The following is a 24,670-nucleotide window of genomic DNA, read 5'->3' on the forward strand; positions in this document are numbered from 1 at the left end:
ATTAAAAGTATTTTCAGAAAACTGTTTTATACTAGTTTTGCACAATCTCAAAAAAGTCCCTTTTGAAGTGCTACCTTTAAAGCACTTTGTGAATTTTAACAAATAGTATTCAAGAATACTTGAAGCTGTTCATATTTGCACATACATTTTATTTTTCTGGCTACTAGAACACTTTAAGTGCTGGCACTTCAGATAGGCAATGTTCTCACCAATAAAGGAGAATATTTGTAGCTCTGGATTGAAATGAGGGATCCTTGGTGCTCTCTTGCTTGTTTTGTTGCAAATGTTTCATTACCCTAACTAGGTAACATTATCAGTGCTAGTAAGGAGTGCTGAGAAATATTCTCAGTTTGCCAGATATTAGCTTTATAGTATTTCCAGTACACATTTTTCTTGCAAACTTTATTTTCAAATTTTGTTCTTTTTGTATGTTTTAGGAACTATGAATGATATTGTATATCTCAGGGAATAAGAATGTAAAAACATTAAATCAAAACATATAGCTACATTTTACTTGGATTTCCTAGTTTTTGTAATATATAAATAAATCTGTAACTATATTCTAAGTTTTTAGTAATTAAAAGGGAAACAAAATAATTCATTAAACATTTATATCATGAGTAGCTAAAATTGTTTTTTTAAAGTTCCAACAATGTAGAATTTTAAGTATATAGTAATACTGTTTTTTGTTTGATTTCAAAGGCGACTTTCTTCCCTTATGTGGGAAGTTAGGTATATAGAATATAATACACGGACATTCAATGAACCGGGAAGTCCTATTGTCAAGTCTGCCAAATTTGTCACAGATCTTTTGTTGCACTTCATGAAGTAAGTGAATAAAGTTCAAAGAACAAATTTTAATATAATTTAACATTTTTAATTTGTGTGGGAGATGTATATTTTACATATTTATAGTTTATAATATTTATGTTTACAAAGGAGAGGATACATTAACTGTGCTGATAAATTCCTTTGGTATACTAGCACTTGAAACACTTGCAGACAGGTAAACTGAGATAATTCACACAGGCCTTAATCAAAGGCTTCTTTGCTCCAGATTTGTCTCTCACAGTCAAAATTTAGAGCTTCAAGAAATGTCTCCTTTCCTTCAATATTAGAGGAAAGAGAAAAAAAAACATGCTATTTATTCAGAAACTCCTTTGATTCTTTAATAGTAGTAGAATCAAATAATTATTTGATTTGTCCAGAATCGATAACCAAGACTATTATACAGCTTATTCTACTCCATCTCCACCATTTAATTGATACAGACTGAACTAGATCACACATTTAGACTAAGAAATCTAGTGTGAATTGCTATAATAGTATGTTTTGTCTTCTTGAAGTTATAGGTCAATGTTGTGTCACAACTTCTTCATTGAATTTTTAGGCTCAGCAGATTCAGATTTTGGTGTAGCACAGGCCCTTAACTCATCAAGACACACAGTATCTACACTACTGTTTTTTCTTCTCTTAAAAGTACAACTTTCTGAAACCATCTCTGTATTCCTCCCAGATATATAATGATTATTGCTCTTTGCACTTTTGTTTAATATACTATTCATCTCATGGACGAATAGCACCACCTCTGGTAAAGGATGAAGATGCTGCCTACTGAAGCATTTCTTGAGTGTCTTGAATTAATGAATGTCATGCATTTTCCACAACTGAATGGAATTGGTTCATCTTTTACTACCACACCTGCAGCATTCCAGCTGCTTTCAATATTTATGGTTAAATAAAAGTTGCTAATAGCAGATCAACTTCAGGTGGAGTAACTGTCTCCCTTATCCCTTCTTCTGAAAGCCTCAAAGCCTTCAACTCTGAGTAATGCATATTATGATCAGTGTACTCTGGGACATAAGGAATAATTAAATACTAATAAATGAATTTCTGAGGTTTTTTCCTTCCTCTTTTGAAGTAGTTTCCATTTCCTCACAGGAGGCAACTATTGGAGATTAAAACTCATTGTTGTTATCAAAAGATTTCATGTATGACTTGAATGTATAAATATTTACTAAGGATCTACATATTGGCCAGTGTATCCATATCAGTGGCATGAAACATGAAATTATTCAAACTTGTGAATAAGCTATCTTTCATTCTATTTAAGTTAAACTTTATCAAGAATTTTATTATATCTCCACATGAAGAATATCTGATTGACCAAGTAGTGGTTTCAACTACTGACATTCCATAGTAGAGTGTGGAATGGTTGTTTTTGTTTTGTTTTGCTTTATTTTTTTGTTTAATCTTCATAATTATAGACAATTTTCAGACTAAATTCCTACAGTTTTTTCCTATCTTTAATTTCTGTATCTAATTTTTAATGGTAAATCTCTGAATACAGCTTTTTTAAATTAGGTTTCTTTGTGTTGTGTGTGTGTGTGGTTTTTTTTTTTTTTTTTTTTGCTTAAAAGTTTTTATGTGAATCAAATGCTTCTTTCACCATTCTTCCTTAAATCCAGGAATGAATTTATATGTTTTCATAGGATCTCTACCCTTAAAATGCATACAGGTTTCATTTTTGTTAAAAGAGATTATAAAAAAAGACTAGTTTATTTTTAGTGTTTGTCAGAGACAAATATTGCTACTATTCACATTTGCTAAGCAAATACTTTTAAAGATCATTCCTGATTACTCTAGCATCTTTGATAATATTAAGAGTGTCTTGCTACTGGAACTTTCCATGTTTGCCCAGAACTCAGTTGTTACTGTCTTTTTTCATTCAGTATTTACTTATTGCATTATATCTTTTGGAAGGACTGTTTTGTGCCTTATTTGTAATAATTCTTAGTACTTACCTCTCAGTTACATTTTAAAAAACATGAAGACTTGATTTCTTTCCTTTGGCTGAGTCTTTTGGTGATTGTGTACAAACTCAAAACAGTGCCCTGCTGCAAGTATATTAACTTCCTGTTGGAACAGTTATGTATCAGCTATTGAAACATATAGATTTTTTTAAGCTGTAGTACACTGGAGCACAAAAATATAAAGTAGTGGATGCAGATAAATCCATTAATGTCTAGTATTTGTTTTGAACAGGGATCAGGCCTGTTATGATATAATCCCACTCTACAATGCCATGAAGAAAAAAGTCTTGTCTGATTCAGAAGAGGTAAGTTAATTCAACATGCAATACATTTTTAAGGAAAGTGGTGGTTTTGTTTCAATATTGTATAATCTATTCTGCTTTTCAGCCCAATACTTCAACCCTAATTTAATACTGGCAATAGAAATAAAATATAACACCCTCTTTCCCTGAAAATAAGCCATCCCCTGATAATAAACCCAATCAGGCTTTTGAGTACATGTGCTAAAATAAGCCTCCCCCTGAAAATAAGCACTCCCCGAAAATATTTAAACGCAGAGCTGGAAATCAGGTAAGACGGCCCCATCTTGCTCCATCTGCCCCAAAATAATAAGACCTTCCTGAAAATAAGGCCAAGCACTTATTTCAGGGTTCAAAATTTTTGGGGAAAAATTTTTTCCCAAAAAATAAGGGTCTTATTTTTGGGGAAACACGGTACCTTAGACAACAATCTATACTACAAAATTTTAATGCAATATAAAATCTGTATTGGGAGGACAACTTTAGATATGAATGTCAGTTATTTGTCATTTATAAATACCTGTTAATAGTTTAAGTCCAGTCCTTATTCACATGTATGGCTGTGCCAGATCTGAGTACAGATAGTTTAGGGACTACGATTGGGACAGAAAGTCCCATGACCACAACTACGCTATGGATTTTATTTCAGCTTTCCTTTCCTTCTGTTACCTTGTTGTGTGGAATGCTTACCCCAGTGCTTGGATAATTAGTAAGAAGGAAATTAATGTTAGTATTTACATTAATTGGAGAGGAAGGGATTATAGGAGAGTAAGGACACCATGAAAAATACACATAGAAAGGAAACTGTCTGCCTAGCTCACCTCCCACCCCCTTTACTAGGCAAACAAAAGCCAAAGCTGTGATATGATTAAAATCTTACAAGCAGTAGCTGTGAGGTGGCTAATTAAGGTTACAGAGCTGACCTTGTTAACTTGCACTTAGCACCTTTGGGAGAAGTGCTGGAGAGAAAAGCAGCTCAGGAGGAGATCATTTGTCTAAACAATTTATGCAAGGTGGAGAGAAAAGTGATGTTTTCTCTCCAACATGTGACATCTATTTACACAGATGGATGGATGGATGGATGGGGAGGGGAGATTCTTTTGCATTGACAGAAGCCATTTTATCATGGCTTCTGGATTATAATCAATAATTGGATTACAATCAATGGGTTGTGCAGTTGCCATGTATGTCTTACCACACAATAAAAATGCAGAAACACATAATTCTTAGATACAAATTTAAGAAGGAACTATAAGGTTGTGTCAAAGTGAAATATTTTTCAAATGCTGAATGTTTCTACATCATATAATGGATGTTTTGTTGCCCAAAGGAAGAAGAGAAAGATGCTGACATGCCAGGAACTTCTACTAGAAAGAGGAAGGTAACTTTTGTTCTAAACCTGTATTTCGGGTTTGATAATGTGCATTTATAACTTGTAAGATACCAGAGTTGCCTTGTAGATGAGATGGGCAGCAAAAAAATTAATAAATAAAATAAAATTTGACATGGTAGGGCTCGCATACCTTGAATAACCCACCCATTCCATATCTAAGTCATTTGATTAGTTCTATGTACCAAGAGCACAGAAGATAATAGTATTAGAAGTAACCTCAGAAGTTAATCCTTGCTCAGTGTGACTTCCACAAAGGCATTGTAACAGATGGCTATCCAGCTTCTGCCTGGTGAAATAGAGTTTGGGAACATAGAAGAGGCAGTATGACTGTTAAGGGATGACTGTAAACAGAGCTATTACAGAACAAGATTCATGAATCCAGGGAGGGATAGAAGTGTGAACCAGTGTCAGGTGCCCAGTAAACAGAGACCAAACATAGCTGCCTTAATTACACGTTATATAAGTTGTGTAGGAGAGTTATTTTAATAGGCTTTCAAATTATATTTTCCTAACATTTAAGATATTTTCAGAAATGATTTTTATTTTCTGAGGTGGCTGCCTTGCTTTTGATATTTCTCTTTGAAGATGCCCAGGAAGGCAAATTATTTTAAGTGTCTGTGGAGATTCTCAGTCATCCAGGTCATGGTTGTCCCAAAGGTGCTTTTTCAAGAGGCAACTTTAAAAAAACATCAAAAAGTCCATTTACCTCTATTTAGATAGATAGATAGATAGGTAGATAGGTAGATAGATAGATAGATAGATAGATAGATAGATAGATAGATAGATAGATAGATAGATAGATTGATTTCTAGTTTCAGTCCATTAGTTCTGGTTCTGCCCTCTGGGGCAACAAAAAATAAAATTCATCTTTCTGTCTTCTTTAGACTGAATTCTTTAGATGAATTTATTCAATTCCTTTAATCATCCTTCCTAGGATTTGGTTTCTAATTTCTTCATAAACTTGCTCAGGTGTATTGATGTCTCTTGTGCAGAACTTGACACAATATCTCACAAGGGATATAACTATGGAATGGTACAGTGGGACAATTTGTAATCTGGACCCCGTGTTTAATCCAAAATAGCATTTTCCATAGCAAAACATTTGGTTCATGCTTTTGTTTCATGTTCAACTACCAGAACATGTAGATCTTTTTTCACATGTACTACTGTCTGTTTCTATCATTTATTTCTACCTTTGATTTCCTTTCTCCCCAAATGCAAGACTTTTCTTCCTATTTTAGCTCAATATTCAAGCTGTTGTTTTTTTAAAAAAATGTTCTCTCTCTATTGTAGGGTGTTAATTTGGTCCTTGCAGTGTTGTGACATCTGTGGATTTAATAATTATCCCCTGAATGCTGTCATTTAATCCTTTAATAACATGTTTAAAAGCATAGTTCTTAGAACAGTTGGCCAGAGTCACTTTTCAGAATGAGATAGGTCATATAAATAATAATAATAATAATAATAATAATAATAATAATAATAATAATAATGAAGTAAATAAAGATTAAGGAAGTAAATAAAGGAGGCCTTTTAAAGACAACTAAAACAAAAGCAGAATATAAGAAAGAAGTAATTGAGCAGTGAGCTGAAAATTGGAAACACAAAGCTCTGCATGGCCAATACTTGAAAAGTATTGAAGGCAAAGCTGACCAGAAACTAACTTGGAACTGGTTAAGATCAGGAGTACTGAAAAAAGAAACTGAAAGCTTTATTTTGGCAGCTCAAGAACAAGCCCTAGCCACAAACTGTATGAAGGCAAAAATTCAACATGTTACCACCAACAGCAAATGCCGCCTCTGCAATGAGAAAGATGAGACAGTCGACCACCTGATCAGTGGGTGCACCAAAATTTCACAAACTGACTACCTACAACGCCATGACCGTGTTGCTAAAATCATTCACTGGAAATTGTGCCAGAAGTATGGATTTGAGGACAGCAAAAACCACTGGGAACATCAGGTTGAGAAAGTTTTAGAGAATGAGAAACTCAAGATCTTGTGGGACTTTAGGATTCAGACTGACAGGCACTTGGTCCACAACACACCTGACATAACAATAGTTGAAAAGAAAAAAGTATGGTTCATTGACATTGCAATACCTGGTGATGCACGAATTGAAGATAAGCAGCAAGAAAAAATCACAAAGTACCGGGACTTACAAATTGAAGTTGAGCGACTGTGGAAAAAGAAATCGTGTGTTGTCCCGATTGTAATTGGAGCCCTCGGAGCAATACCTAAAGGGCTACCCCGCTATTTAGAAATTCTAAATTTGCCGGACTCGAACATTTTGACTCTACAAAAAACCACCTTACTCGGAACAGCTTACATCCTCCGACGATACCTTAACAGTTCCTACGTCCTTGGTTAGGACTCGAGCTGCTGAGCTATTAACCAGCCTTAAAAGCTGTGAATCTCACTAAAGATTAACCAATAAATAAATAAATTAATAATAATAATAATAATAATAATAATAATAATAATAATAATAATAATAATTTATATACCGCCTACTCCTGAAGGACTCAGGGCGGTGAACAGCCAAGATAAAATACACATAGTACAAATGTTAAAAACCATTTAAAATATATTAAATACCATAGCCCAAAAACAAATTTAAAACACCCCAATTTATAAGACAAATTTAAAATTTAAAACGATTTAAAAAAGAGGTTAGGCCAGGCCAGCCTGCTGGAAAAGGAAAGTTTTAAGGGCACGGCGGAAAGCGCGCAGATCCGGGATCTACCGTATCTCCGGGGGGAGCTCGTTCCAGATGGCAGGTGCCCCCACAGAGAAGGCTCTCCCCCTAGGGGCCGCCAGTCGACACTGTTTGATTGATGGCACCCTGAGGAGCCCCTCTCTGTGTTAGCATACTGATCTGTGAGAGGCTACTGGTGGCAGAAGGCAGTCTCGTAGATACCCTGGTCCTAAGCCATGGAGCACTCTAAAGGTGGTAATCAAAACCTTGAAGCGCACCCGGAAGACCACCAGGGGCCAGTGCAGCTCGCGCAGGAGGGGCGTCACATGGGACTGCCACATCATTCCCATAACTACCCGTGCGGCCACATTCTGGACCAGCTGGAGCCTCCGGGTGCTCCTCAAGGGGAGCCCCATGTAGAGAGCATTGCAGTAGTCCAGGTGGGAAGTGACGAGGGCATGAGTGACCGTACTTAACGAGTCCTGATCCAGAAAGGGCCACAGCCGTCAAATGCTCTTCTAAAGACAGCTGTGAGTCCAGGAGGACCCCCAAGTTGCGAGCCCTCTCCGTGGGGGTCAACAACTCACCCCCAATAGTCAGTGATGGCACCAACTGACTATACCGGGACATCGGAAACCACAGCCACTCGGTCTTGGATGGGTTGAGCCTGAGTCTGTTTCTCCCCATTCAGATCTGCACAGCCTCCAGGCACCGGGACATCACTTCAAGGGCATCATTGGGGTGATCCGGGGTGGAGATGTACAGCGTACAGATGGTACTTCACCCCGAAACCACAGATGAACTCACCCAGCGGCTTCACATAAATGTTGAACAGAAGGGGCGAGAGGACCGACCCCTGTGGCACTCCACATACAAGGGGCCTTGGGGTCGACCTCTGCCCCCCTGCCAATACAAACTGTGACCGGTCGGAGAGAAAGGAGGAGAACCACCGGAACATGGTGCCTCCCACCCCTAACTCTTCCAGCCGGTGCAGCATGATACCATGGTCAATGGTATCAAAAGCCGCTGAGAGGTCTAATAGGACCAGGACAGAGGAGCAACTCCTGTCCTGAGCCCTCCAGAGATCATTGACCAATGCGACCAATGCCGTTTCTGAACGATCCAGATAAGCCGATTCATCCAGGTACTGAGGGAGCTGTCGCGCTACCACACTCCAATAACCTTCGCAACAAAGCGAAGGTTGGAGACTGGATGATAATTAGCCAACACTGCCAGGTCCAGGGAAGGCTTCTTGAGGAGAGGTCTCACCACCGCCTCTTTCAAGGCGGCGGGGAAGACACCCTCACTCAAGGAAGCATTTATAATCCTCTGGAGCCAGTCTTGTGTAACCTCCCGAGAGGCCAGCACCAACCAGGAGGGACACAGGTCCAATAAACATGTGGCAGCGCTGAGTCTGCCCAGTATCCTGTCCACGTCTTCGGGAGTCACTGAATCAAACTCTTCCCAGATAATGTTCTCAAGACCTGCCTCCATCCTCCCCCCTGAATCTACCCAGTCAGAGTCCAGATGTTCCCGAATCTGAGCGATTTTGTCATACAGATACTGTACAAAGTCCTCAGTTCTACCCTCCAAATTTAATAAATTATTTATAAACTTATAAATAAATATAAGTTCTGCTCTATGCCTACATCTGATATGGAACTATTTACAAGTACTTTGTAGTCATAACCAAGATGTCTCAGTCAAGTGTTCCAATAACCAATATTTTAATCCTTCCAACTACTACAAAAGAGGTTGTAAGGTCTTTTCTGTAAAGAAAAAATATGTGCTAAAAGATTTTTCACACACTCAGTGTCTGAAACTCAAAGGCATATTTTTATGTTATCACCAAAGAATCTATGTCGTTCAGAAGGAACAGTTAACTGTCACATCACATGGAGAGCCTTAGTAAAACTACAAATAAAGCTGAGTTAATTTTAGGCTAAATCAAATCTCTTCTGATTTAATTGGATGAGTCAGCTCAGATTTTGAATTTGTATGACATGCCTTCCTACTCCCCATCTATGCCTTTTCATATCTCCTATTTATGTGTTTAATAATTGTAAAACTAATTGTTATATGATAACTTGGATAATTATAAGTTGGAATCTCAGCAAGGGAATATGTAATAAAAGATAGTAACAAAAACATAATAAAAGCTGTTTGAAATTGCCATTACAGGATCATCAGCCAAAGAGAAGGCTGCGTAACAGAGCTCAGTCATATGATATTCAGGCATGGAAGAGGCAGTGTCAGGAATTGTTAAATCTGATTTTTCAGTGTGAAGATTCTGAACCTTTTCGCCAACCTGTGGATCTTATTGAGTATCCAGTGAGTATTGAAAAAAGTTAGCATTATACTGAAACATTCCTCTTAAAAATTGAAGTAGAAGAATGAGTATCCTGTTTTTTAAAGCAATCAACAGATATTTAAATTTGAAGAATTATCAGGTATTTTACATGTGGATTTTGCTCTTGGACTTGCAAGGTTTTATTAAAGATTTGTGATGTGTACAAAGCTTTTAAATAACAGTGTTGTTGCATTATTCTTATTATCTTATTTTTTGATATTAATTATTGACATTCGTGCTTTTTAAAAGGATTACCGAGACATTATTGATACACCAATGGATTTTGCAACAGTGCGAGAAACCTTAGAAGCAGGAAACTATGAATCGCCAACGGAGCTATGTAAAGATGTCAGACTGATCTTCAGCAATTCCAAAGTTTATACACCATGCAAAAGATCAAGGGTATGGCTTCACAGTTCATATCTAAAATGTATTAATATTGCATCATGGGATGTGTTTATTCCTCTGAATGTTAATTATATTTGTTATTTTTGATATGGCTAACAGAAGTATAGAGAAGTTCTACAATCCAAGTTTGGATTTGACTTGTTAACTGATTCTAGAGCAAGATTTTGAAAAAATAAAACTTTTTCCTTTCATAATAATCTAGCACAGGGAAAATATTTCAAAAAGCTAGAGACAAGAGATGAAGTATGTATAAAATTCCAATGAAATTAGTTCAGAGCATTGCCATCAACTAACATAAAAATTAGTCTCTTTTAATATATCTCTGATTCTTTGTTTTGCAATAGATTTTGATGGCATGGGCAATAATACAGTACTAATGATTGTGGAGGTAAAATTTTACATAGATAGAAGGGGGGAAATGGATATTGCTATAGAATGATGTGGCCCTTCCCAGAATACTATAGAACTGATATATTTTTTTTGGAGAGTTGAGTCAGAAGCTAAAATATCATCAGTCTTTTCATTAAATATTGATGAACATGGTACTACGAAAATTATGAATAATATTTCATGATGTTTTGCTTGTAGCTGAGTGCTTCTGCCAGAGTTACTTTCAGAAGAAGCATGGGCAGTCACTTACCAAATGTGAAAAATCAAGAGACCATATTAATAGAATTGGAGAAAAGCAACTTTTCATCCAAAGAGTCACCTCTGATAATTAAAATGGAAATGTTTTCCTTCTTGTAAAGATTTATTTTTTAACTTCCCAGAATCTGGAAAAAGGTTCTGCTCAGATAGTCCTAAATTTGATAGTGCAAGTTTCTGAGCCTGTTTTGTGAGTTTGTAGACATTTTTTTCAGAGATAGAAGCTTTCTGTTTATATTCACTCATTTTCTGAAACTACATTGCTTCATTATCTTTATCTTCAATGTTGAATTCATTTAAATTGGAGTAATTGGTATGTATGAAGTTACTTCTGAATTAGACATCACAAAAAAATAAAATCTGATTATGCTTAATGCATAATATAGTAAAAACAGTTATGTGACTGCTCAAAATGATATCACATGGAACATCACATGAGCCACATGGGTTGACCCAAGATGGCCAAGATCAGTCCGAAGTATTTCCTTTTCTGTTATAATAAAGCAAATATACTCTAATTGCATTTTTACTTTTTTCTTGATGGTGTGAATTTATGATTGTTTAGAGATGACTTTTGGGCAAACAGAGATTTAAAAATAGTTAATTTTCTTCCCTTCATTTTCCAATGTGGGCAAGAGCATTTGTTTTATAAGCTTAATTTTTAGCATACTCTAGAACGTGTTTAGGTCAAAATATTGAAGTATGCAGAAATGTTTCACATTGAAATGTTAAGGTGCTGTAATGCTCTGTTTTGATCTTGGATGACAGTAGTTAACTATTAAAAATTATCCAAACTCAAATGAGTTACTGCAACTGTAAAATTGGTTAGAGTGGTCATTCTTGGCTGCTTCTGGCACTGTCAGAATGAAATTTGAACACTTTCTTGTGGTTTTAGTAAGAGCGTTAAGGGTGAGAATGTTTTGACCTTGAAACGTATTGCACATAAATAATTATTAATAGCTACATGAATCATTTTACATTAATTCCTTTATACAAAATTATTCTATATACTGGAATACTGTAGATTTTTAATTTATATTAGTGTGTTAGTGTTTAATGCGGCGCTGACAAATATAAACAGTTAAATTAGAAAATAGGGCAAGACTTAGTATTTGTTTTATTTATGAACTTTCTCTCCCACATTTTCATCACTGAAAACATTCTGACAGCATAAATGTAGTATTGAATTGAATTGTATAGTAAGGATGTTTGTAAAGGTCTCTTGAGGATGTCACATGATATTAATAACATCAGCCTGTTTGCTATATTCATGGAAATTTGGAGCAGGAGAGAGATAACAGGGATCTCTTGAACTCGAGAATTTTCCAGGTACAGATATGCCCATTTGGTCTTTTGATAAATATATATAAAATTCACTTATAATTGGTATGTGTGTGTACACACACACACACACACACACAACACACACACACACACACCAATTATAAGTGAATTTTGTAGGCAGTAATTTAAATTTTATGCATCCATTCAAGATTTATATCATCATTTCTTGTTTAATTTTTTAAATAGATTTATAGTATGAGCCTACGCTTGTCTGCTTTCTTTGAGGAACACATTAGTTCAATTTTATCTGACTACAAATCTGCCTTACGCTTCCATAAAAGAAGTACAATTCAAAAGAAAAGGAGTAAAAGAAGTAGAAGCAGTTCTCTTTCAAGTAGTGCTGCATCAAGGTACGATACAGTTCCTTCCATTGTATCTGCTACTTTAATGCTACTTTCTATAAGACCTATATAATTTTTCAAAAGTGTGATGCCAATTTATTTCCTTGAGTAGAATCAGGTCCAGCCCTCTTTCTATTTATTAAGGTACCACTATAATAGTAGAGATTTTGAGGGGTAGAAGGGGATCTTTTCCCTTAGCAATGATTTTTTATTTTTTTATCCTGTGTTTATTATTTTTATGAATAATTTATAAAAATAATGTAAAGATAGTGAATACACCTAATACTCCTCCTTCCTCCTATTTTCCCCACACAACAACCTTGTGAGGTGAGTTGGGCTGAGAGAGAAAGTGACTGGACCAAAGTCACCCAGCCAGCTTTCATGCCTAAGGTGGGACTAGAACTCACAGTTTCCTGGTTTCTAGCCTGATGCCTTAATTACTAACTTTCATATCATAACTAGCATTTCTGATCATTGACTAGCCAAAGCTCAAAATACAGACACCGTTGTAAATATATTTTAAGATATTTGAGTGGCAGAGTTCAGTTAGAAGATGGAATTGTTCTGAAATTGTCCCGAGTGATAAAAATATGTTCAATCTCAACAGCATTGAAAGGATAAAAGGCCTTATAATGGAAAGTTTAACATCTTAAGCTTGTGAATTACATTCCTGGGAACCCTCCTTAGATGGAGCATTCTAAAGACGGAATGACAGTGGAAATGATTCTTTCTAATTGCTGTTAGCTATCTTTCAGTGTCTTCCAACTAGGCAATTAGGATAGGTTTTTTGGGGATGAGGGTGAGGGACAAACATGGTTCTAAGACAGATATTGTGTAGTTCTTTATATACTTGGATTTGAGCTTTTCGGATATTTGAGAGCATTTTGAATTCTAGGGGAAAACATAACAAGAGAGTAAAGTTATTCTAGTTATTCTAAGTTCTAAAGTAGACCACATCTGAATTAATTCTCCACTGGAATTGCCCATGGATTAAATTGGTTGGTGACCAAAGCATATTATTAATATTAATAAATAAATATTGTTTTTATTTTGCTCTATAAAATAGCATCAGTTATTGGACTTGTCATCTATTTTTAGTCCGGATAGGAAACGAAGATTAATAAAACCGCAGCTGAAAGCTGAGCTCACCACTACACCTTCTTCTGCGCCTGCACGTCCTACTTTATTGAGAAACATAGCAGCTCAGATGAATGGGAAAGTAGTTGACTCTGCGAGTTTGGTCCGAACAAGAAGTACCAGGGTGATAACTGAAACGACTACCAATGAACAACCTTCTACTTCTTCAGGTGCAAAGCCTGTAACTTTGAAACCTAACAGTGCTGCTACATCAGGAAAAACAGGTGAACTAATTGATAAAATAATTTTGATTCTAAATTTGCCTTATCATGATTTCTATTATAGAATCAAAATTTGTAGTGTATGGTTGTATTCATGATGTTCAGTTACAAGGGAGTTTCTCTTGGAGATGATAACTTTCTTAGAGAAGCTTATCAGGAACTTTTTAAATAGTTTTGGTTGGGACATTTATTTGCCTACACTAGACCTTCTATTGTTGCTGTTGTTACTATTTATTTCTTTTCTTTTCTTTTTTTTATTGAAAAAGTTTTTCAAATTTTTCCCCCTTTTTTCCCCCCTCCTCCCTAACCCCCCCTCCCCCTCCCCTCCCCCTGTGGCTTCTTCAAAATAAAACCCAAATTCATAACAGATTATATAATACTTTACCATCCCCTTACTCCATCCCCCATATGCTGACCCTTTCTTTCTAATAATATTATTATATCCCCCTTATAGTATACATTTCAAAATAACATTCTACTATAACATTATATAATAACTCCTAATTTAGCATAATAATACTATTATATCTCCCAGTTTAGCAATTTCTGCTCATAATCTAGCCTTTTTCTGCTCCCCCATACATGTATCTCTTAAATCAAATCTTTTATGTATATTAATATAACATTTCAAAGCAACCTTCCACTATAAGACTATATGATAAATCCTAATTTGACATTTATTCAATTCATAGTCTACCCATTTCCTCCACCCCCATCGATATATCTTTTAACTCAAATCTTTTACATATATTCATATCTAAACATAATATCCCTTTTCTTAAACTAAACAATCAATAAGCTAACCTGTCTCCACCCACTTTCCTACAAGACTACCATACTTAATAATTCTTAATATCTTTATTCTTCTGCCCACACCACTAAAAAATATTCCCTTATGTAAATAAAATCCTCTTAAAAAAGACTAAGCTTGTAATCCATATGATATCTTCTGTAATGTCTTTCAGCTGGATTGTTAACTTCATCACCCATGTTAGGGTAACATCACAACCTAATTCCAACAGTATGTTCGGTATCTTCAATTACCATCTGCCCCCATCAATAACAAATATCTTCTAAAAAAAAAAAAAAAAACCCAACCACCCGAGTGACTTTATATTTGTATTCCATATAGTGTCTATAGTGGTGTCTTTCATCCAAATTATTAATTCCAACCACCGTAATAGGGTAACAGCCAGATCATCTGCGTGCCCCAATTCCATAGCTCTCTCGCCTTGTAGCTCAGCATCAACGTAGTACATTTATCAAAAAATCCAAAAAAAAAAAAAAAGATAGTTCCAATCCATTCAGTTTAAGGCCCTTTTCACATCCCAAAAGTACAGCACTGCAGAGGTCTGTCACTCTCCTCAGGATAATATAAACCAATACTTTGTCTCAACTATCTTTTCATATATTCAATCATCTCTTAAATAACTGGCATTACGCTGTTGTTTAGTTTAAAAGTTTTTGTTTTTGTGAGACCTGCTTCTTCTTTTCTTGACTTTTTGTGGGTTAGATCTCCATCCTGATTTCCTTTCTATAAATTGTATATCAACTGTTTGGTTTTCATGCTGATCTATAACTTGATCTTGTTGGTTTTGCTTTTGTGGCTTAAATCTCCATTCTGGTTCTATGAGTTGTATATCAACTGATTGATTTCCATGCTGGTCTGTAACTTGATAAGTCATCACATTAGAATCCAGAGCCGCCTCTCTTGTATTTATAGGCAGTCCAGCTGAGACCAGCTGAGACCTCTGAAGGAGAATCCAGAAGCGGCTCATCTACAAGAACCTCTGTAACTTGTTGTTTTTCCATTACTTCCACCTCCTTCTGCTTATCTTGAACTTCTATCTCTTGTTGATTTTGCTTTTTGAAAACCTTGTAGTAAAATTCTTCCGCTTTTTCAACAATATTTAACTGATATCTTTCTCCTTGATATCTCAATATTATTCCAGCTGGAACGTCCCACTTGAATGAGATGTTATGTTTCTTTAGCTCAGTCACCAAAAATCCAAATTTCTTTCTATCTTTTAGCATCTTAGGCGGCAACTTTTTATATATCCAGATCTTTCTTCCATACAATTGTAAAGTAGAATTAAAGGATTTTTGTACAATATCATTTCTTATTTCTTTATCTGTGAAGTAAATCACCACATCTCTAGGCAATTGCCTTTGCTTTGCAATCCAAGAATTTACTCTATAGGCCTTGTCAATCTTACAAGATACCTCCTCAGGATGAACCTTTAAAATCCCAGCCAGAACTTGAGCAGATATTTTTCTTAAATCATCTCTATTATTTTCCTGTAACCCTCTCATTCTAACCGCAAATTCCTCTGAGACCGCCAGCCCCGTTGCCTGTAAAGAGCCGCCTTTACATCTGAAAGGCGGCTCGAAAAACTCCATTTCCTGAAGGAAATGTGAGACAGAGCAGGCGAGGGCAGGTAGAGCCCTCTGCGAAGTCCCCAGAGTTCTTTTTTTACTCTTGGGGACAAGCAGGTTGTGGCTCCCTATTTCCGCTCGCCGCTGCTCCGGGCTTTGGGAGAACTCTGCCTTTTTGCAGAGCCAGGCGCTGGGACCAGACCAATCAATGAAATTAACAGATGGTTTAATTAAAGAGGACGAGATTTGGACTTGGGACCCTAAATTGCAAGTATTTTTAATGATTTTACAAGCGTTTTTACAAGTGAAGGAAAAAAAAGTTTAAAATGGCGACTGCTGAGGCTTGAGAAGAAGAAGAAAGCCGAAAGTGAAAGTCCTTCCGTAACAAGCTACAAAGTAGCGGAATAAACAGTGCTGGCTAGAATTTAGAAGAAAAATATCTATTTTAAGTTTCTTTTTTCTTGGAGATTTGTACTTGATCTTGCTTGGGGAAAAGTTTTCTTTCTTTAAAAAGAGTTTGTTTGTGTGGCAGGATGGCGTTAAAACTAATAAAGCCTGACAAACAAGCAGTGGGGGGGGGGGGTGTTCCGCCATTTACAATTATGTGAACAAGTTCTGAGCTTACAGGCTCAGCAGAATGGCTTTAATTTAAAAGAATTTGTCTTGGAGGAAATGGCAAGATATCACGAGACTGTGAACCAGAAACTTGAAAAATTTAGGCAGGAAATTAAAGAAATGATACAACTAAAGTATGATAATCTGCAACGAAAGATTGTAACAGTGACTAATGCTTTTTCAGAAATTGTTATAAAGATGGATACAAATATCAAGTTATTAGAGTCTAAAATGGAGGAAGTTGATGATAAGATTTATAATTTGGACAATAAAATACAAAGAATTGAAAATGATTTGATAAATATTCAAGACAATAGTTCAGAAGTAAAGTCTAAAAAGGAAGCTGGTCACGAGACTTACAATGCAGAAGATATAAAGCAAGGGATTGAAAAAGAAGTTACAATGATGCAATACAGGCTCACGGAATTTGCTGTTAGAATGAGAGGGTTACAGGAAAATAATAGAGATGAGTTACTAATTATTTCTTAATGGGCACCCTCACTATGAACCCATTGTCAGTTTCTTAAAGGAGGTATTTTCCTGAGCTTGTACGTTTGAATTAAGGAGGCACTAACAACCTGACCCTGCCACTGTAATATCTCCTGAACTCAAATAATTTCCTGAACCTGCATATACTGTATGAGCTCAGGACAGGTACAGGAAGAATGCTGAATTTGAAGCACCTTTGCTTATTTTGGATCTAAATACTACATTCTACAACAATACAGAAATATAAAAAGATAATTGTATAAAGAGTAAAGCTTTAATAAAAGTTATGAAAAGAGTATGAGGAAGAAGAACAGCATCTTACTTTGTATGCACTTTATATGTATTCCTTATTGAAAATATTAATTTATTAGTGAGCAGATATGTATTAATTCTAATGAAAACTTACCCTCTTTTTTTTTGTCCAATAGTACTAGAAAATTCTACCAAACATTCCAAGAACCAGAATGTTTTGCCAGTCCCTAATCAAACCAATTATATCCATAACACTAGGAATAATACTGCAAGAGAAAATTTAGAAAAAGATAAGCAAATTAAACGTAAACCAAAATCAGCTATGGTCAATCCACAAGGTAAGTTTGTTTGAATTTCATTGGTTTGTTCATTGTTTATTTGTAATATCTATTAAAAATAGAGTAAGAAAATGAAACAACCAGAAAGGAGAAACACTACAAAATGGTGCTTTCTTCTCCCAGGCCTTTGCAGATAATCCAGAAGGATATATATGATCATTAATATCAAAGGCCATCAAGACATCCAGGGTCATACTGCCATTTGTGTCCTGATGCAATTTTGCTTCAAGGAATCAGATATCTGCCTCTACCTAATGGGCTCCTCATTGTATATCCTCCCTCTTTTCCTCTTTTCCTTTCTGTTAGAGTTACAGGTCTTTCACAGTCCTCACATCTCTCAAGGGGCTGCATTTGCTGTAATTAGTCTATGGCATATGATGTTGAAAAATCAATAGATTCAGCAGGTTGATCATGCCAATTCTGCATTTTAACCTGTAAATTTAATTAAGGCTTTGAAAGTTGTGCTGTTAAAAATGGCTGCTGTGAGTCACTTACACATTACTTTGTTGTTATAGCAGATTGCAAAAATAATGCAATGGCTTTGGCCTTGGGAAGCATCCAAGTAAATGGACATGGAGAGCAATCTTCAAAACCTGTATTTAAGAGGGGCCCTGGACGGAAACCCAAGATTGAGACCAACAATACATGTGAAGTGGTGCACAAGAAAAGAGGGAGAAAACCAAAATCCCTGTTACTTGCTGAACAGAAACATTCAGAGGAGCACAGAAACCAGACTATGAAAGATTTGACAATAGAAGAAGCCTCTGTTTCTACTGCATGCAATTCTGTCTCTGAAAATAATGTGAAGGAAGACTTGTTACAAAGAAAAGGGCGTGGTGGGAGAAAGCCTAAAAGAAAACTACAGGAAGATCAGCCAGAATTTGAACTTACTTTTACTCCTGATCCTAAGATTCAGACAAGAAGCAGGAGGAAAAAGATAGATGAGCCTGTTGAAGAAGAGACTGAGGAATTTAAAGATTCTGAACCTCATATGAGAACTAGAAACCAAGGTAGGAGGACAGCCTTTTACAATGAAGATGATTCAGAAGAAGAACAAAGACAGCTGTTGTTTGAGGACACTTCTTTGACTTTTGGAACATCTAGCAGAGGCAGAGTCCGAAAGTTGACTGAAAAAGCAAAGGCTAATCTGATTGGTTGGTAATTTTGGCATTTAAAAATGCTAATAAATAGGTACAGTTGAGGAATTCATAGACTTAGGGGTATCTGCTTTCTGCTGCTATTTACGGATGAGAATATGTTCTAATATGATAAAATATAGCAAAAAAACCCTGAAAATTTCTTGAAAGAAGTATGTATTTTAAACAATTGCTATTTATTGTTCTCTAAATAGGTTATGCATTTCAATTCAGTATGTTCAGTTGGTATAAATGAAATTCTTGATTTCCAGAAATGTTACTGTAATTTTGAGCAGTACATAAACCTCTATTTGAATAGTAGAATTTTTAATGTAAAGATTGAGAACAGAACTCCTATTTTTGAATGAGCAAGGTACAGTACATTTGTATAGATTGTAAAAACTGTATTTGCAAGATGATAGAGTATGGCACTAAATGCCATTGAGAACAAAACAAAATTACCAAATTTGCTAATTAGGTACCACTAATTCAATAGTGATTGGGCACAGTTTTATACAAACACAGGGCAGATCATTTTATCTAAGTTCTGCCAGAGAGAGAGAGATCACATATATAGATATAGAGATAAATATATATAAATATATATATCCACATTGGAAAAAGTTTGACTAATATGTCTAATTTTTCAGACCTTCATTCTTGTACCAATCATATATCTGTTTATTGTGCCAAAGACTGAGAACCAGAATAAAGAAAAACTTTTAGTATGAGTGCAACATAATATTTTCAATTATATTTATCATTCCTTGTTCAAAGTATACATTATTCTGGAATATTACCTCTACTGGTACATTGTAATAAGAGCAGTTAATGCACTGGTAGGCTCTTTTGACAGATATTGAAACAAAATATAATTTGATTAAAGGGTTCAGTTAAGCTGCAGGAAAAGTGTGAGACTCTGATGTTTATGTTATGATCAGATTGATTGCTTCTATGAATTATGTTAAACTGACTAAAATTATTTTCAAAGGAAGTTGATGTGTATGTATGTATTGAGTATATACACGAGCACATAAACATAAAATTACCCAGGTATAATTTTCTTTCAAGATTTTTTAGATTGCTTCTAGAATATTAAAAAATTTTAAATGTCAAACTTTAAGGGGAAGATTGGTTGTTTTCCATTATTAAAGATAAAAAGGCCAAATCAATTTTTATGCAATCATATTTTATACAGTGTTCTCATTGCACATTGTTTTTCTGCACTTTTTACAGTATACTTAACCAAGCTGACATCAGTCAATATATCCATCCTAAAGGAAAATCCCACTTTATGATTGTGCCTTGTATTCTATTATTTTGTGCATCTTTAGTAACCTTAAGTTGTCTATTGTAAATGATGACTATATGACTTAGGGGAATGTATTGCTGTATGTACTGCTATGGAGAAAAAAACAGTTATTTATTTGTTTATGGTACATTTACTTATTTTATCCCTTTTAAAACCTTAATACAATTTTTATTGTTTAAAATCATAGTCCATTTAAAAATACAGAGTAAAACAGTTGTATGGTACAAAAATGTAACCACACTTTTACTTAGACATTCTTGCAGGAAATGGGACATGTGCAAAAGATGGCAATTTAATTTTGTTTGATTTTATTTGGAAATACATTATCTAAAAATGCAGATGTACAGCAGTGTATTGCCTGTTCCAAAGATGCTTGGTATGATTAATTTTGACAGTACAGTTTGAAAAATAAGGATCTGAATCTTAAGCTTCTATGTTTTCACCGAATTCAATGTTTCATTCCTCCAAATAGATTATTGGCACTACCAAAGATTGTGGTATTGATCAGCTACTTGATCTTACACACAGTTGGAGAATTGTAGGTAGTTTTAGTCACCACAGCCAAATCTGTGCAAAGGAAATTTCAATTGAATAGAGTTCAGCACAGATGCAGGAAAGTTGCTTGCTTGGAATGCAGATATATTTAATATTCATCTTGAACCTCAGCCAATTATGTGGCAACCCAACTTTAAAGTATATTTGTAGTTTAACCATAGAGCTTAAAAGTGTAATTTTGTTTCACTTTCTTTTAAGCTAACCATCTTTATAAGAATTCTTTAGAAGTGTGCATCATGTAAAACTTGTTTCCCTAATTTAAAAAGTAATGTCATCATCATATGGCATTTTTAAAAAATTCCATAGCACTTCATAGTTCCACATTGTGATGTTTTGGTTAATCTTCATATTATACTTGCAGAGGTCTCTTTGTATGTTTATTTTCTTTAATATTTTAAAGAATCGCACATGCATATTTTAATACTGATTTTTAAGGGGAATGGACTTTTCTACATGTTTTTTAAAAAAACAATGTGTATTCTTGGTAACATTGGAGGCATTAACCATGAAAGCACGACAAGTTGTGTAAAAAGAAAACTTGTTTTACAACTTACAGTGAAAAACATTAAATTATATATTTTAAGATTTTGTCGCAGAAGGTAGGAAGTTTAAATTACCTGATTTCCTGATATTATCCACACTGGCGTATAATAGTAAGTTGAAACCAAATAGGAAATTATTGTTGTAGTCCTACTGCATTTATCATGTTCCACTTGGCATGTTTATGTTGGTATAATTTTGGGACAAAGAATAACATACATGATCATTACAGGACCTGAAAAGTAAATTTTTTACAAATGACAAAAATTGAAAGTCTTATTTGTAATGCTTTCCTTTTCCTGAAGAATTTATTGTTGTACTAAGAGGCCCTACTGACTTTATCTTTTTTTCTAATATTATTTGGGAATTTTCTTCCAAAAATAGTATCCATAACACTGTAGCTATGCTACTTTCCCTAAATAAGATTAAGCTTGGCTTGACTTCAATTTTTTTTAACTGATTTGGTTTGACTGATTTACAAGATTCTTGCTGTATCAACAAAAACAATTTTCATTTAGAACTTAGATAAGCAATAATTCATGATTCGGTAATTTGTGATGATCTATAATAAAATGTATTATGGATTATATACTATCTTTAGAAAAATATATTTCTTGGCACATTTGCATAAATATTTATGTACATATCATCTCTTGGTACTTATGGATATTCATACAAGTTATTATCTTACAAACTTGACAGTAATAAAAGCAAATGTTTAATATAAAAAGGATTCTGATACAGCATGGACCATTAGTTTCAAAATGCTAACTACACAAATTATTTCATTGTTAACTATGGTTACTATGCTGTGGTCTGATAGAAAAGCATTCCACATTCATTTCAAAATAACAGTTTTTCAGTTTAAAAATTGAAAAATTCCAAATTTAATAATAAAACTAGCAGGCTTAAGTTTTGTTTCCCAGCAGATATAATAATCACCAGCCTAATAGTAGATATCAAACAATGATCATTTTTGTTGATGAGAAATAATGAAGTATGGAAAGAATTGTCTTCCTATATTGAATTGATTGCTCTAAGGTACATTTGCACCTAAGAGCAATTGATAGTATGATTTGTACCATGTTGTCAATTTTATCAGTGTATATTACTTTAAAGTATCTTTGTCAAACCTATAAGAGTCATGCTATATGTATTACATATCAGCTTTTATATGGGCATGTATATGTGTACACACAAAGATCTGTCACATGCTATAATACAAATGTTCTTGAAGTACCAATTTAGGATTTCAGTTACACAAGCTTTAATAGTCTTAAATTTACAAAGGACCCATCAAAGTCCCCTTACCAAGGGTCTTGAATTTTGCTTTCTGTAAAGAGTTGGTCCAGGGAGTTAAAGGTTGTCACCTCTGCTCTGACATAAACTCTCTTCCCCTTGATATATTATATCTAATGAAGGTAACCAAGTCCACTTTGCATCGAGAGGCATACAGAGGACTATGCTTTGACCCCTCCCTGCTATTTGCAAAACCCCCTCAGGTGAACAGTTCAGTTGTGGGAATCCTGCATAGATGTAACAGGAACCGACTGGATCGGGCTTTTATTCTACATTTTCATGTATCTGTTAATCTTGCACTTCATATAATTGGACCTAAGGATTCATCTGATAAAAGGGCTGCTCAGTTTCTACTGTAAATAATGTACATATGTTTATATTTTTAAAAAGATGTACATTTCATATATGATGGCCAAGTCTGAATATCATTTCTAATATAAATCATTGGTATTGCATTTTTAAGGTGTTATCTTTACACAATTTGTATTTAAGTTACAATTGGCTATAGAAAAACATTTTTTATGTTTTTGTTTTCAGCTCAGAGCTCTTTGAAGAAAGAACTTTAATTTCAGAAAGGTTGAAAGATAAAATCTAACGTTATTGTAAACTTTTGAAAGTGCTGATGTTGGTTTATTAGTAGTTTATGTTGTGCAAGGGCAACTGAGATATTGAATTTGCCTGTTATGTATGTTTCAGAACAGTTCCCACTAGCAGAAGAGTACATTTCTGGAGGGATGTGATGGGATTCAACTCAATATAGATTTTTAAGAATCTAAAAGGGATAGGGTGGAGTGAAGACACTAATGGCATTATTTGTGGAATTACAAAAACCACATCCCAAGTCTGTTCTAAAATGTATAATTTTAGGAAATATTTCTGTTAAACAAAAAAAATTAAGCAATGACTTATTTTGCATAGAAATGAAATACTGAGTTTTTAGAAAATACAACTTTTTAAAGTGCAGTTAAACACATCAAGAAACTGCTGTGATAGAAAATAAATTGTTGACAAAATGCTTGCTGTAGTAATTACTTATGAAATATTTGCACAGAATTTGTACACTTGCACAGATGGCATTTAACATATGTATCAGACATACACCTAAAGAAACAAGTTGTCACACATTTGTTACATTTTTGGACCATCACTGCAAAAAATCTGAAAAATAAGTTAAATTTGAATAATCAGTTCACATGACTTTATTTTTAAGTAAAACGTTTGTCACTTAAAATGTGAAATATATAAAATAAAACAATATAAGGAAATTGTCTTGGAACATTTAGTTTTAAAACTGACACATTTAAAGCTATACTTGTTTTGTACAATATGTAAATCCCAAATACGTTTTATAATACCTTTAGGTTTTTTTCAAGGTTAATTTCCCTAGAAATCTTAATTATACTATAAAGTGCAGTCTCTCACCTGGATGAACAGTGCCCTTTCTTTTTGTATATATTGATTGAAACTTTTATTGTTATGTGAAACACTTATGTTGGTTTTGATGAATAATACTTGGAATCCTTTTATACAAACTAGAATGTAAGTGTAAGAATTACTGTCACTGCAATGTAGTAACAAACCTATTTTTAAATAAATAGAAAACTCGTTTTTCTAAGTTGTGTTGATTTCTGTCATTAATGAAGTTCTTGCAGGAGGAATACAATCAAAATTCTGCATATAAAATTGCACAGATAATGGAAGAATCAATTTTTAAAAAAAATTCCCTTCATGCTGCAGATCTCATCTACTTTAATGGAATGGAGCAACATCCACAGAGAGGATTTAAAACAATAAGATGGTAACTGTGATAACCAACTACTTCTTAATATCTGTCATGTGGGTAGTGCACTTTTTAAAAGGGGGGTTTGATCACTGTCACCATCTTGATTTTGTTTATCCGCTCCCCATGGAGCCCCTGAATGGGAGATTCCCACAGAACAATGTGAGTGGAAATGCTGAGAATTAGGTTGAATAGAAAAATAAAATGAATTACTGTTCCTCTGCTTTATCTCAATTCTGCTGAGCATTCTCTGGAGGGACAAATGTGGGTCCAATCTTGGTTATTTCTGATTCTTCTTTTATATAAAAGGATGTGCATTGGTAGACATTG

The 24,670-nt window shown here is 34.6% G+C and overlaps 1 protein-coding gene across 2 annotated transcripts in view; it reads left to right on the forward strand.

The window, feature by feature from the left end:
• PHIP (pleckstrin homology domain interacting protein) overlaps window positions 1-24,175 on the forward strand; it is a 101,512-nt gene extending 77,337 nt beyond the window's left edge. The window contains exons 32-40 of one of the 2 annotated variants that reach the window (XM_070932892.1): window positions 703-828; window positions 3,046-3,118; window positions 4,443-4,493; window positions 9,384-9,533; window positions 9,802-9,954; window positions 12,136-12,299; window positions 13,389-13,651; window positions 17,557-17,718; window positions 18,234-24,175. In XM_070932892.1, coding sequence (XP_070788993.1) covers window positions 703-828; window positions 3,046-3,118; window positions 4,443-4,493; window positions 9,384-9,533; window positions 9,802-9,954; window positions 12,136-12,299; window positions 13,389-13,651; window positions 17,557-17,718; window positions 18,234-18,880 — 1,789 coding nt within the window. In that variant the 3' untranslated portion in view covers window positions 18,881-24,175. The remainder of the gene's footprint in view (window positions 1-702; window positions 829-3,045; window positions 3,119-4,442; window positions 4,494-9,383; window positions 9,534-9,801; window positions 9,955-12,135; window positions 12,300-13,388; window positions 13,652-17,556; window positions 17,719-18,233) is intronic. The other variant, XM_070932891.1, reaches the window with a different exon arrangement.
• Window positions 24,176-24,670: the final 495 nt, after the last annotated feature.

This window comes from Pituophis catenifer, unplaced genomic scaffold, assembly GCF_029215685.1.
Source record: "Pituophis catenifer annectens isolate HBS135680 unplaced genomic scaffold, rPitCat1.0.hap2 SCAF_1, whole genome shotgun sequence".
In the NCBI taxonomy this organism is placed as follows: domain Eukaryota; kingdom Metazoa; phylum Chordata; class Lepidosauria; order Squamata; family Colubridae; genus Pituophis; species Pituophis catenifer.